Source organism: Carassius gibelio, chromosome B18 (assembly GCF_023724105.1).
Source record: "Carassius gibelio isolate Cgi1373 ecotype wild population from Czech Republic chromosome B18, carGib1.2-hapl.c, whole genome shotgun sequence".
Taxonomy (NCBI): domain Eukaryota; kingdom Metazoa; phylum Chordata; class Actinopteri; order Cypriniformes; family Cyprinidae; genus Carassius; species Carassius gibelio.
This window is the reverse complement of record NC_068413.1, coordinates 6,560,238-6,576,282: the sequence shown is the minus strand read 5'-3', so window position 1 is coordinate 6,576,282 and position 16,045 is coordinate 6,560,238. Positions and strand designations below refer to the sequence as shown.

General features: G+C 36.7%; 1 protein-coding gene across 2 annotated transcripts in view; it reads right to left on the bottom strand.

Moving 5' to 3' along the window:
• The window catches only part of LOC127977809 (cadherin-13), a 281,167-nt gene extending 278,406 nt beyond the window's left edge, over window positions 1-2,761 (bottom strand). Inside the window, exon 1 of one of the 2 annotated variants that reach the window (XM_052582947.1) lies at window positions 2,591-2,761. In XM_052582947.1, the coding sequence (XP_052438907.1) occupies window positions 2,591-2,635 (45 nt within the window). In that variant the 5' untranslated portion in view covers window positions 2,636-2,761. The remainder of the gene's footprint in view (window positions 1-2,590) is intronic. The other variant, XM_052582946.1, reaches the window with a different exon arrangement.
• Window positions 2,762-16,045: the final 13,284 nt, after the last annotated feature.

Sequence of the window (16,045 nt, the reverse complement as noted above, 5' to 3'; positions counted from 1 at the left end):
CTTAATTTATTTTCGACTGAAGAAAGAAAGATATAAACATTTTGGATGGGGGTGAGTAAATTATCAGGAAATTTTAATTTGAAAGTGAACTAATCCTTTAAATGTGGCCTGTACAAGATTTAAAGCTAATATCTGCATCCTGGAGCGAACAACACCATCTCCAAACTTTAAATGGCCGCACTGACTTATCTGTTACCTGAGATATTGGACTGAATGTTCCATTCCAAAGAACCCTCGCCACTTAGGGATCTTACAGCAAGCGAGGGAAATTATTTTCCCTTCAATTTCTCGCTCTCTATTTCTATTTTCTAACGCCATGCTGGGGGAAACTGGGTAAACAGATAAGTAAAAAAAAAAAACACACAAAAGCAATGGGGGAAAGAGAGCAAAAGATAAATGTCTGCACCTCACGGGTACGCCACGCTTATTCTGAATCATTGCAGCGACTCGCAACTGCTTAACGTTCCATTTTGGAAACAGGGATTTATAGAGGAGGGGAATTCACAGACTCCGATACGCAAGGGAAACTTGGCGCCCTACCTGTGCGACTATAAATAAGATCCTTCTCACTTGATCACACACGGAGCCGGAGAGGAAAAAAAGGGATTTTACACTGCTGGCCATGTAGATGGTGACCATCTAGAGAGCATCGTATGAGGATATTATCTATTTAAAGTGGTTTATTGCATAGGGGAGCCAAACATAGACAACATCTTGCTTACAATGGATGTTAAAAAGAATGTGCTGTAACCTGTTCAGAGTCCCTGAAGATTTAGAGCATTCTGATGATTCACAGCAATAAAAGTGTAAGCCCTCTGAAGCAACTGAGAAAAGCTGAAATGTGACTAATGCCTAATAAGTATTAATAATAAGTGCACAATGATCGGTCTCTCAAAGTTCTCAAGGATAAATGGTCTTTATTTAAACTGCGCACAAAGCCTGGAGCATTCCGTGTGATAAACAACAGAGAAGATGCATTTAAATTAAATGATGAATAATGCATGGAGCACATGCTGAGGGCATGCAAAGTTATAAATCACCTTACATACTACTAACTAATCCATAATAACATTTACCTAACCGAAAATGTACATCAAATGCATATTATCTTCAAATGGCCATTTGAGAACCACAATTTAATGTGTTTGATCATTATAAATCATATACTCTGAAAAGAATGGCATTTAATGTGAGAGACGTATGGGGATACCACCACCATCGCGACACCTGTTGTTCATTATTCTGTACAAGGAATGAACTGTTGAGCAGTGGCTAAATGAGCCATCAACATTTTTAATGCAAGAGGTGGCCATAATGTCTCCTTCACCCCAATTGACTACCACTCACAATCTAATGCACATGCTAAGAACATGACAATATTAACTGTCCATTAGTATTAGCCTAACAGCCTCAGTTGATTGAAAGTAGCAGCAGCTCTAAGCTTTAAAGGAACGCGCTGCTTTCAAAGATGGTTATTAGTTGGTGCAAAGAAGATTTACAATGATCTACAATGTCCATATAGCCAGCTCGACCACTTCAAGCTTATATGTAGCTGTAGTTTGTTGCCAGTCCAACATGGTCAACCAGCCTGATCCAGCTAATGACCATCTTAAACCAGGTAAAATCCAGCTCTAATGTTTCAAAACTCATCTGCCACCTTAAATTGAATCTACTTAGACTACTTCTTTATGCGTGGGTTTGGCTCCATTACTTGATTTCAGCTGTTTGAAGTGCTGTCCTAATGACTAATCTCTAATTTTTGTTTACCAGAATATCAGTTTCATTTAATTTCATATCTTTGAAGTTATAAGCGATTAAAGAGAGACGGTCAATCACTTGCTGTATTTGGTTATTACAAGTATTTTTGATGTCGTTTATTTAGTTTCTAGTGAATAAAGCGACTCTTGTTTTGTTTGTTTGATTACTATTCGTTAATTGTTTAAGCTCTCTGAAGTGAACGGATATATAGCTAATTAATCTTTAATCTTTTAGCCTATTTGTTCGTTTATGGATCATTTAGTTTCAGCGATCTTATATGATTGGATAGGCTCTGTTTTAGTCTTGAATCGTTTATTTGTTCGCTCATTTACGGGTTCTTTGCTGTCTTTCGTGAATGGAGAAGGGCTCCGTGAGTCAGCCCGTCGTGTGAATGTCTCCTGATGAAGGGAGCCAAAGGAGCGCTCAACTTCAGAGCTGAGCGGAATATAGATGCGATCTGAGACTGAGTTTGTTCGTGATTTGCACCCACCTGAATCCAGTGCATTACACTGAATCACACGATCGGACTGGAGTAAACGTCTAACGTTACACGTTCAACGCATTAGAGACATCGTTACTCTGACAAATAGAGACATAAATATAAATAAAAAAAAATAACACATTACATTACACGGATTGCTTTTATGCTTGTCGAGGCATTCATTTTTAAGTATCTCAGGGCAACATCTTAACGAGTTGTAAAAACGTGGAATGCGCTCACAAATTAATTTCACAATTTTCCCGACACTAAATTAACGCAAAATAAATCTAAGAACCAGCTCGAGCGGTAGGCTATTCCTAAACATAACGGAATGAAACCACTCACTCCTACCTGGGATACGAGGAATGCGATGAAAATGCGGGTTCCGAACTCCATGGTCTCAGATCAGTGGGAATAATGTTCAAAACAGGATGCTGGTCAGACCAGCGCTGTTCATAATCCCAGAGTCGCGAGAGTAAAGCCCCTCTGCCTCGAGCTGCCAACTTCCCAAATAGAACTGCAGCCTCGTGAGCAGAGCATTGGAGTCCACCACCAATAGATTTATAGAAGGGGGTGTTTCTTCTTTTGAAGCTTGCATGAACCTGACATGCTTGCATTGATGCGCAAGTAATAGTCTCAGCATCTTTGCATTGCATTACTTCATCCTCATCGGACTGCAAACTTTCTGTTTGGAAAGTCAAATGGAGAATAAAGAGTTTAATAAGGTGGTATATTGCACATTCACCTTCGGTATTATATAATAATCAGACATGCATATAGTTCCATGTATGCATGTCCAGTTTAATTTTTTCATAACAGAAAAGCAGCCAGCTTAGGCACGGTTTATGGTTAATGGTCATAAATCAAAACTTTATAGAGTGTTCTCTAGATCAGTGACTCTCGGCTGGTGGGTTGTGACATTAAAATGGGTCACGGGTTTGTTCAGATTGGGTTGTGGACAGGAGGAAGAAAGAAAATCCTAAAGGCAAATTATAAAATACAACTAAGCATACAACCATGCATAGCTGGGATATCTTTAAAAGGGATTTTAAAATGTGATAAAGAAACAATCTCCAAAGGTTTGAGTCAATCAAATCAGTATCAGAACCAATGGACAATTTTTAAAAGGGCAGTTTTTCTGAGGAACTTACAAAACAGGGAATTATTGTGGTTGAATACAACAAGTGTATAAAACACCTATTTCAGTTTTGAATTCCAAACCTCTTGTGATAGAACAACCTGTGTGTATCCATCTAATGCATCAAAGATTCATGATCATGATTTTAATAAAGTAAACCATCATATTTTTGAGGATGTTACCTAGAAGTCTAATTCACAATTCACCCACATTCTGTAATTCAAATAATAGCAAAACATCTTATACTGTATGTTGGCTATTTGGAGAGGATAGCAGAGGCTGGACAAACAAGGTCATTTTCTTTATTATACCAAATTAGCTAGTTTCCGGAAAATCATCTATAAGTTCAGGTTTGTTATTGAGGTTAAACTAGTATCTGTGTGTGAAGAAAAACTTGTCCTGATAGAACAATCACATACTCACCTAAACATCAAAGATTTACAATTTTGGAAAGAAAACCTCATAAGGAAGTTGAATAATGACTTTGAAGTCTAATTAAAAATACCTATGGTTCCACAGTTCAAATAATAGCAAAACATCCTTTATGGTCACTATTTGGAGTTGAACAGATGCTGGACAAACAAGGTCAATAAACTTCCAGAACAGCACCTAGAGTGAAGTTAGTGTTTGTTATGAGGGTTAAACTGTCATCTGTGTGTCACGATTTTTCCTTTCAAAACCACAGCACACAGATCTATTAACCTGACTGACAATGACACAGCACTAACCACAGATTCTGTTTTGGAACAAAACTCTCTAACAGAAGGCTGCACCAGAAACTTTTTTCTGAAGGTTTTTTTTTTTTTCTCCCATTGTGAAATTGTTACATTGACTATAGCCCAAGTTCAAAAGACAGAAACACTGTATTTAAGTCAACTGTCATGTCTAGACATTCAGTGCCAGAAAGTTTCTAATGGAGTTCAGAAAAGACAGAATGTCTATTAAAATCTCAGTAAGTAATGTCTGACACACTGTCTAAAAATGACCACTGGTAATCAAGAGAGCTGAACATTTGGCTCTCAGGAATATTCCAGAATTTTACATGGTAAATCTGAGAACAAAAAGTTCATCTAAACATAAAAAATAGCTGAAATAATTAACAATAGTTTGCTCACATGGTCAAATGAGGCACAAATATAAAAAAAAAAAAAAAAAAAAAAAAAAATTCACCCAGCAAGGATCTCAAGTTCAAATGCTTCAGTTGCAAGATATAGATGAATCTTTATCACTTTGTATTTGTTTCTGGATTTTTATTTGCTTTACTCTCAACTCATAATTTTTTATTTCCCCCATGTACCATAATGCAGGCTATTGAGAGTGATGACAGACGGTGTCCAAAGTGTCCAAAGATCCATCACAATGACCCATGAATTCCACAATGAGCACAAACAAATATCCTTTGACCAACAGCCACGGGAGTTTCAGGCCAAAACATTCAAAAAGAAAGACACATTTATATTCGATATGGGAATATAGCCGTGCTCTTTGAGCACTCCTTTGCCCCTGTTATATCAACATGTCTTAGATGCACGTCAAGGGAATGTGACACTTCCTGTTATAAAAGACAGCAAAGGCCAAATGCTCACATTCAAACATAGAACTGTAGATCGTGGACCTCTATTACATCTCAGACAATATCCAAACACTTCCGTAACTCTTAAAAGCTTTAAAGGCATAGAAAAAACTAAGCAGACCAAACAGAGACCAATCAAGAAAACGTGATAGATCAGAAAATGCCAAATGTGTCCCTTTATGTTTCTCACACTACCGATCATCTTCATATCCAACTCTTCTTTATCCATTCATATTCTACCCACAAGTCTCTGCAGCCACTTACAAATGGATAGATTTGTGCATATATCTGCTCGGAGTAGATAAAGGGGAGGGGTTATAATGCGTAAACCGTCACCTCAGGAGCCATCATCTCTCAACCCCCCTCAGGTTCCCTCTCTCTCTCTCTCTCTCTTTTTCTGTCCAGTTGTGAAAAATGAGACTAAGAATTATTGTGACGCCTTGATGAATTGCTTTCTCAAGACAATGTTGCGGAATTGTTGCGCTATAGCTCTTTATCAAAGGATCCGGGCTGGAAATAGCATTACGGCAGCTGTGGATTTGTCTAAAACGCATATGTTAAAAAGGTGCGTGGCGGGGGAGAAAAACGTTCCAGTATCTTGGATTGTCAAGGTGGCAATGAAGAGAGAGAGCCTGGCTGCAATTTTAAGTGAAAAATGAAGAACTACAAAACAGAACCATATGAGAACGATTAAAATGTCAAGACAAGAGCAAAATGTTTTCAGATAACGTATCTCCACTTCGAGAGTGAATACTGAAGGAATAAGCCTCTTGATTCAATATTCCACACATGAGAAGCCGTTTCAATTATATAAAAATTTCAACAACAAAAAAAAGACATCTGCTTGAAAGTTTTGTTTTTCCTTCTCAGTGACCAACAGATCAACAGTTCAGATGGGAATATCTAAGAATGTGTTCAGACAAGCTCGAGACATTTACTGTATTTGCATAGAAAATTATAACAACTATATAGAAAATTTGCAAAGGTTAACATGAGCGATTGCTGTAGAAAAAAAAATGGCACTAATGGAGCTTTTTTCATTTTGGGGGCTTATCTTGACATCCTGTTATCTTGACGTCTTGTTATCTTGTCTCGAAAAGGGAGGGATGAAAATGTCTCCTGGTATTGAATAGGAGTTAGAGTGCCGGAAAATATTCTTTATGGGAAACATTCCACTCTCTAAAAAGAGAGAAGAGCACAGAGTGTTAGAAAAATACAATTCAAGTCGAGTTTATTTGTGTAGTGCTCTTCACAATGCAAATTATTGCAAAGCAACTTCACAGAAAATTGAGTTTCTACAATATTTAGTAGTAGCTTATTAGTGGTGACTGTCAGTTAATGTACATATGGCAGAAATGTATGGAAAAAAATCTATTTAAAGATGTTATGAACACTATTAAAAGCAATTATTATATGATGCAATCAAACTTTTAGCAAAATTTGGTAGTTCTATATGTTGTTTCAGGGTTGGCGTCATCTGAGGTCCTCTGATGGGTTGGCATATGCAACAACAATCATGAAAATGGCAAAGAGGCAGAGATGCATAATATCAAATAATAAAACCAGAAAACAAACAAAACTGAGAGGAGTAAAGGAAGTTTCTACAAGTCTATAAAATGATGAAAAAGAAGGGTCAGGTTATTACTCACCTCAAAGAAAGCTGCATCATATAGCTGCATAATCGAAGGCTATATTGCCTTCTGAGAGCTGGAGGTAGAGCTTTACTGGCATAAACAGCAACCAGACAAGATTGTATGGTTATTTTTTGTTATTAGGTATTTGTGTATAAAATAATTGTGTAAAAATTAATTTATTCTTAACATCTCTTTTTTTCAAAAAAAAAAAACCAGGGCCGACTGCATAAGCGTGCATCTTCTTAATAAATACCCAAGGTCTGCTATCAATGCATTACAATAATGATTAACATTCTCCAGAAATCAGTTAACAAGTCTATGATCTCTTTCTTTATATTAATTTAAAACAACAGGTGAATCAATTTGATTTACTTCCATAATGGTTTTCCATCCTCTCTGCTCACTGTGTGAACTGAGAAATAGATAATGTAATCAATGTCCAGGTGAAGGGACACCGCCGATCGCCAGATAGCTGAACCTTAACCGAACAAGTAAATGAATATGTCTGTCTGAATGTTGCCCAATTATTCAGACTGATTTAATAAATTTGCCGTAACGACAACAAGGGCACACTGCAACACAATGCAATGTGTTTGTTTGTTTTTTGTTTTGTTTTTTTTTAAACACATGCCAGCCACGTTCATGTTTTCAGCAGGACCTTCTACCTCTGACTGCCCAGCAAAATGAATATAACCCAGCTGGACTGAATCCACATGCTCATTTGCACACGGTCCTCATGATCTGAATGCATGGTTCTCCTGAGGATGTAATTACAAACATTGGACACTAGGTGAGGCAAAAGCCTCCTTCTCGGCAGGTACAGGATGGTGTCCAGTAGAGCACTACTCCCTCTCCCTGGCCAGGCGACAAGCTTTTGTCCTTGGGAGTGAGCAGGTGATGCACTGCCAGAATCGGAGCTGGGCCAGGGAAAGATCCCATGTGCCAGCACTGCTGGAGCAGATTGATATCCCTCCATTTGATGCATTATTTCAACCTGTACTCTCTTTATTACATCTCTCCGTTCTCTCGCAAACAACAAGCATTTCTCTCTAAATGGCATTAAAATTTCCCCCATGCTTTTGCAAGCATTTATTTTAGGTATCCTTAAAAAAAAATGTAAGAGGTTGTCAACAGGTGAAAAAGAAAGGTGCAATTAAAAGAAATGGTTTCAATACCAAAAAAAATATTATACAATTCATCTGAAGTTATATTCAGTACAATTTGCTAAATTACATTTACCAGTGTTATTAAATTAGTGTTTTTAAAGAAGATTAACTTTAAGTGATTATTAGATGATGGCAAATGTAATATAAAATGGTGAAATGAGCATGCATATCTCTAATATTAGTCCATAATACTGGCAGGACATTTATGATGCTGTTTCTTATTTTTGGAGCTTGACAGCCCCTAGACACCATTAACTTTTATTATATGGAAAGGAGCAGTGAATCAAAGGATTTAAAACGACATTATCAAATAAGTATACACTTCAATAAACAGTTATTATTACATTATATTATTGAAGACACTTAACTATAGAAATTAATGTTCTCTTTCGTTTAAATGGACTTTAACTGGGTTTGCAGGTTTGTTCTGCAAGGAAAAACAATGCTAAATGCAAATAATTCAAATAAAATGGTACACAGTATAGCAACACTTTTAATAAGAAAGGAGAAAACACATCCCATATGTTTACTAGTGATGCCAGATGACGTGTGTCCAATAAAACTACAATATTCAGGCACAGATTCATTAGTCATTTTGTATAATATATATCCATGTTAAATTTTAAGGTCTTTTGCTGTTTTTGTTTTATGTGAAAAATCTATTCAGGTGTTGTGACTCATTGCCCAAATTAAAATCCTGAGTCCTGAAGGCAAAACATATTGAGGACCATTATATTAATAAAACTATTAGTATATCAGCTAAAAGGTTCAGCTTCAAGGGGCATCAAGTCACATGGCAGAACAAACTTTATAAATATGCTATTTGGACAGCCATTTGCAATCCATCTGAGGTTGTCTACCTCCTGATGTGAGCTTCTAAAATATAAAGTGAAGGGTTGTCTTGTATGACAGAATCTCTAAAGCTTGTCAAACTAAAAATACTTATGCAACATGTGGAATTGTGATTTCTAACATGTCCAAAGATCTTTTATAATAAAGTCCTATACGCAGAAACTAAGCACAATCTCCTTACTGACAATTTACAGGCACCAATTCAGAAGCCGTATGGGCTCATATACAGTGAGCTCCAGAACATGCCCTGATTTCCATTAACTACTGTTAGCCAAGAAAAAATTAGTATGATAACTATAAAGCATTCTTGTTAGTCTGAAAAAAATTACTCTGCCCTGTGTCAATTAAATGACTACTCAACTAATTTGCCCTCTGTGCCCATAGCAAACACATCCTCTTCACTTTATGAAACACATGAACTTTTGTATAAACCCATTACCAGCAAACAGCCAGAAAACAAAAATGGAAAAGTCATTTTTTTTCTACTCTGAGCTTTTCAAAAGGCTCTCAGTGGGGATGCAGGCATCATTTCATCAGGAAAAAAAGAAAAAGGCAACAGACCACAGTCAAGTCAAAGTTCATTTTCTCAGCCCATGCCACTGAAAGTAAATGTTTGCCAGGATTGAAGCGACTTTCATTAAAGATGCACTAGCTGTGTTTATTTTTTTCCTTGTCGACTCCAGGCATTAAAAGCCATTTTTCAGGTAATGCAACAGCTTAAATGCTGAATTAAGTGAAACACTGTGTGGTTACAAACACTCAAACACATTTAGATACAAACTAAATAAGAAAGGACAAGTTCCAGCAACATCAAGCCAAACCATTTAAATCACAGTGAAAGATGCTGAAGCAGTTGACAGAAAACCCTCTCCGATGAGACACAACTCAAGGCCTGTTCACACAACAAACAATAATTATAAAGAGATCTTTAATGATATAACTATATTAGCATCCACAACAACGTCCAATAACATTCTGTTTATTATAAACACACACTGCATTTTTGTCGTCTGTGGCTTTGAAGTTGTCATGAACGCAATCAAAATGTTCTTAATATTTACACACATAAGAGGTTACCCTTACGATAAAAACATACTGCAAGTTTCAAAACTCACTGGTGGTTCGGCTGTTGTAGTGAAAACTTTTCAAGAGAGTTTCACATAAACTGCTGATTTCATATTCAAAGACGTTAGCCAATCATAGCAGTGGGCATTTACATCGAAATCTCACACCAGACACGCCCCTTCCAACAGAGCACTCAATTCAGAGGGCTAAATTAGGGGTCGAAAAAATTACCATTTATATTCAAAATATGACCTTTTTTTTAAAGAGCACATGAACAAATTTTCATAATATTTCAGCTTTAATGCAGCTAAAAAATGTGTCCTACATTTATCCATTACAGTACAGGTCAAATTAATAAATTCAGTAAAATCACAAAATAAATGCAATCTCCAATACCTAGTTTATTAATAATGGAAGCTTTAGGTATCTATGATCATATTGCATTACATATTCCTTAACCACTTAATGTCAAATGTAATGTATTTTTAAAAATAGCTTGTTTCAGAAATACAATGGAAATCAATATATCTAAAGACAGTGATTTGTATTGTGCCAGCACACAGCATTCTGGTCCATCCCTGCATAAAATAACTAAAATACAACAAGGCTGAGTGGAATAAATCTAGCTGATTCAGAGAATAGTGGTGCGGTGAAATTATAGCAAAACATGGAGTCCCAAATTAAACCCAAGAGTTCATTTTCTGACACTTATGCTTTCCCGAAATAAGTGTTTTCTCAGAAATGGTCAGTTCAGAAATGTTTAGTTGTTGCAGATGGTGAAGGACACAACACAACCATGAAGTGCCACTGCTGTCACAACGGTTGCTTGTATTTTAATAATGGAATATAATTTATCTGGATTCTTTTGTCCAAATCCAGATAGAACACAACGACCTCCAACACACAAACCTACACTCCATTATTTATCTTAGCACTATTAGTCCTCTTCATTTTTAGTGCCTCATACCCATGGGTAAGCCACGCACAAAACACAATCAAAATCCCAAATGACAGATAACCTCATGTATAATTATTTTTTTTTTGTTGATTGTCTCTTTAAATCACCTGTTTCAACACTCACCCGATTGAGCCGCCACTCAAGAGACTCATTTTCTATATTTACTGACGAGTTTTCATCACTGAAAGCTCAACACAAACCACCTCTACATGACTGTCAATGAATATAGCACAGCCCAGTGAAAGCATTTGCACAGAAATGTTCGAAGTCAACACTTAACTGATTCTAAATATGGCCACTTGTGCAAAGTATCATTTAAACCATGGGTCAGTATTTTACTAGTTAGCATAGTCCAGTTAGCTCCTGCTGAAAGATGGCATAACTACACCATCTAGATGCAAAAAGCATTTTACTCCATTTAAAAGCAGCTTCGTATTATGACAATAAAAAGGTGTCATATATGAATGGCAAATTTTAATAATAGAGAAATATCTAAAATTATAGTTAATAAAAAAATTATATTATTTAATTATCATATATCTTGGTTAATAAATATATTAGTATAATATATGAATATATTACTACAATAATATATGAATATATAAAATTTGGTTATTATATACCTCAGTATATAAAGACAAAAAGAAACACTCAACATCATTATATTTGGAAATTAAATGTGCATAAAATGATCTCTTTTGAAGCCTTTTGCAACTCAACTATTTCAGGATTTGGAATTGAAAAATGATTTGGTGAAGGATGAGCACTAAGGTCTTGCACAACAGTCTCTATACATCACTGAACTGCTGGGCAGATGATACCAACCATTTTGCCTTATTAGTCAGTCAAACTGTGACTAATCCATTTCCGAGTCAGTACAGTCTTTTACTGAATGAATTTATAGCATCATTCCACAGATTCGGCTCTGAGACTGCATGCAAATGCTGATTTAGAGAGAATAAGTGGCTCAGTGAACAATTTCAACTCTGTGAAAGAGTCCTCCAGCTGAGAATTATCCAGCTCTGAATCTGCTTTAATCAGTTTATCCCTGTTAGAGCTAATGAGACCAAAATAAATTCAGAAAAAATTCACTGAACTAACTCAACTTTTTTTATTATTTTTTAAAGACAAGATAACATGTTAATTTGGGATGAATTATGCTTTGTACTTCTGGCTTGCACTCAGAACCACTATTCGGACTAATTGTTTCTCACGGATACATCTGTAAAAAAATATCTGCATGGATCATCATGCATTCATATGGTTATTCATTCATGAAAGGTCTGGTTTGAAATTCTTCCAAATTTAGTTATTTATTTTTTTTATTTAATCAAAGCTTGTATATTAAGAGAACTTTAGAAATGTCTGTTTCACTTGAGTCACTGTAAATTTCTTCCTTTAGTGCAATGTATGACTGAAAGGTGAGTTGACAGTTCTTCAGATTTGAATGTGACAGATCGGGACGAGTCGGGATGAGTCTCTATGCATATAAACATCAATGTATTTTGAAACATTTTAGCAAATATATATATATATACACACACACACACCGTTGTTGTTTTTTTGTTTTTTTGTGGCACATGGGTGATCATAAAAAATGTCAGACCCTGTGTTTTTTGCTGACCACAAAAAAATTAAAATTGATGAAATCATCAGGTGAATCATTGCACAAAATAGTGACATTCAAAACTTGAAACAAAACATTACATTTGATTTATGAACTGAAGCATTTTGCAAGGATCAATTCCGTAATAACATTCAAACCCTACAAACACAAATCACTACAATTCACCTGCTGTTGATTTTATAACATAAAATAACAAAGCAGGCTAAGAAAAGGCATAGTGGTGTTGATGTGCTGTTGTAAATCACCCAAGCGCCCTGGCCCTTCACCTCTGCAGATGGGGCAATGGCTTTTTTCATTTACAAGTAAGTCAAAATGAAATCAGAGTGGAATGGAGGTGCCTGCGGCCCCAACTCCACACACTCACTGAACAGAACAAATCAAGTCTTCAGTCTGAGCCAAAGCAGAACTTTAAACACCTAGACTAAAAGAAAGGGAATCGCTGTTCTGGTCACTCCTATTTCTGTCTCTTTTCTCTGCAACTCTTTGTCATGGCTATCAAAAACCTCATAAATATAAAATGAATAAATAAATGTACCAGGTTTAAAAATGACCCCAGACGATTTTCACTGTCAACTATCTATAACAAACCAAGACAAATTCAAACCATGCCAAGGGAGCTTTCTGAGAAAATAATCTGTAATCTTTTGGCTGAACTGCCATCCATAGTGGAAAGTCGATGTTTTAAATCAATGATTTAATAACACCGTCTATTTCTCTTTGTTGGAAAAAAAGCAAAGTGTTGCCACCAGACACCAAATTGCCATAGTGAATGCCCACCTTAAAACACTGACTGCCACATGAGCAAATACACACTCCGAACACACAAAGCCAAATATGGAAGAGTGATGGGATGAGAAAATTGTAAACCAGGCTAATGACAAGAGTGGCAAAGTAGGAGGAGAAGGATAATGAGAATAAGATGATGATGTTGGAGAAGAAGAAGAATGAAAAGAAGAAGGAAGATGTTGGAGAAGGAGAAGGAAAAGAAAAGAAAAGAAAAAGAAAGAAAACAACTATGAAGAGGAGAGAAGTAGGAGGAAGAGAACAAGAAGAAAAGAATGAGACGGAAATTACAAATGAGATAGAGATACAGATGGAGATCATGGAGGAGAAGAAAACTATTTGAGCACCAAATCTATCAGTGGATTTCAATGCTTTCTGAAGGATAATGTGACACTGAAAACTGAAGTAATGACAGCTGAAAATACAGCTGTGTCCTCACAGGAATAAAATTAGTTTATGTAATTAAAATGTAATAAAATGTAAACAATTAAAAATATATTCAAATACAAAACAGGTATTTTAATGTGGTGTGGACTCTGGCTGCCTGTCAATTTAGATTCTTCTTGATCTCAGCGTAGCCTTTGACACAGCTGAACAAGCTCTTTTACTCTCTCGGATGGAATCTGTGTTTGATATTAAAGAGGCTGCATTAAATTGGTTCAAGTCTTACCTCTCAGACCGCAGGCAGTTTGTCACCATGGGTGGATACAAGTCTAATATTGGCTCTGTCAAATTTGGGGTACCCCAAGGATCACTTCTGAGTCCATTACACTTTTGTATATTTTCCCTTAGATCTCTTGGTTTTAACTATAACTTCTATGCAGATGACACCCAGGTGTACATTCACTCAAAACCTGGTGAGTATATCCATTTGTTGCTTTCCTGGAACATTTAATCTGTGAGATGAAAATATGAATGTCTCAACATTTTATTTCCTTAACAGTGATAAGACGGAGATTATGCTTATTCACTCAACCCAGCAACTACGCAAAACTGGACCTTTAATACTTACTGTAGATGATTCTGTCTTGGAATTATTAAACAAAATTAAAGAACTTGGGGGTGATATTTGATGCTCATTTAACATTTGACCCCCAAGTTTAGAACACTATTAAAACTTCCTTTTTTTCAGAAATATTGCACAAATACATCCCATGCTGTACTGTGGTCGAAAAAATTAATCAAAACATTAGTTTTTTCCCCTCATTAATTACTGCAACGCTAAATAAACTAAAGCATCTCCAAAACTCAGCTGCTAGTATCGGGTCCGGGACCATCACTCCAATTTTGGAAACATTGCACTGGCTCCCTGTTAGGTTTCATATTGACTTCAAAATTCTCATGCACTGCTGTGTGTGTGCACTTTGGATGGGTTAAATGCAGAGCACGAATTCTGAGTATGGGTCACCATACTTGGCTGCGTGTCACATCACTTTCACATCACGTCACGTTATAATTTGGCACCTTTTTATCTATCTGAATTTCTGACGGACACATTTTTTTTTTTACCAGCCTTTTGTCCCTCGGTCATACCATTGACATTGCCTGAGCATGGACAGAGCCAAAACAATGTAAGTGTGTCTAAACGCATATGCACAGTTCCACTGAATGATAAATTACATTTAACTTAATGCCATTAAACCAAATATAAGAAGGAAACTGTTTAAATAGCCACATACATTAAAATAAGAGCACAACGTTTATCTGTCAATCAGATTCATGAAAGTTTCATTCGTTGCTATAGCAAACAGATATCTGGCACATTTTCTTTCAGAAACATCATTTGCTAATAGAGCCGCAAAATTAAAAATTATAGCATTTTATTTTAAGAAAATATGATAAAGAAACTCACATCATGCAAAGGTGAGACATTCACACTATGCTACACAATAGTTAAAACACATTTTTAAAGCCTTTGTTTTTAATCTTGGCTTACATTGTCAGGGTTCTGTCACTTCAGGTTAGTAGTGTTCATGGTTTTGTGACAGAGCCCTGATACTCTCCTCATGTTATTGTTTTCATGTGAGCGCACGGCTTCGAGACCGCTCGAGCTGTGCGCTCTTGTCTGCGTGTCCTGTTTCATGTTGGAGCGTGGTGTTCGGATCCCGGCACTCATGTCTTGCTGAGTTTCGGTTTCGTGTCGGGGACCGAGCACTCGCGCTCCATGTTCTGTTTTATTGTGGCATTGTTGCACACAGCTCGAGTTATCGGCTGTGTGCTTGTTATATTTTGTCTTGTGCTGTCGCACGCAGCTTAGTTTTTACTGGCTGCGTGCTGTCTTGTGTGAACACGCGGGTTATGAGCTTGCTCATTAGCTGCGTGTTTGTGTCCGATTCGAGCACATGGCTTGCGATTGGTTTGCTGGCCATGTGCTTGTGTTTTTTGTTTTGTGTGAGCACATGGCTTTTGTCTTCGTTCCTATGTGCCATGTGCTCTCGTCAATTGTCTTGACCCCTCCCATCTTGTTACCTGATTATTGATATAATTTTCCCCACACGTGTTCCCTCGTTAACCTCCTCATTAGCTCCCTATTTATTGCCCTTGTGTTTGCAGTCTGGTTGCGAGTTCGTCGTCGAATCTTTGTCTGTGTATGCCTTGCCTTGCCTTGCCTTGCCTTGCCTTGCCTTGCCTTGCCTTGCCCTGCCTTGCCTTGCCCTGCCTTGCCCAGTCAAGTTAGTCTGTTTTCCCCCACGGGGTAGTTTTTGTTTGTTTGTTTTATTTTTATTGCTATTAAAGAGCCCTTCTCTCTGCATCTTTGAGTCCTCGCCTCATCCCTCTACCCAAAACCCTGACATACATAGGCTACCCTAGTGAAAAATTATTATTTCATGCTAAATATCCTACAAATAAATGTACATATTTACTGTATGTAGGCTACTTACTTAAAATAGCCTTAAGCCTTGTCTGTGAAACCAGGGGGCATTCATTGTATACTTAAAGTCTGCTAAACTGGAACAACTAATTTTGAATTTAATGTATTTTAATTCTGAGGAAGTAGTGCTGAAGTCCA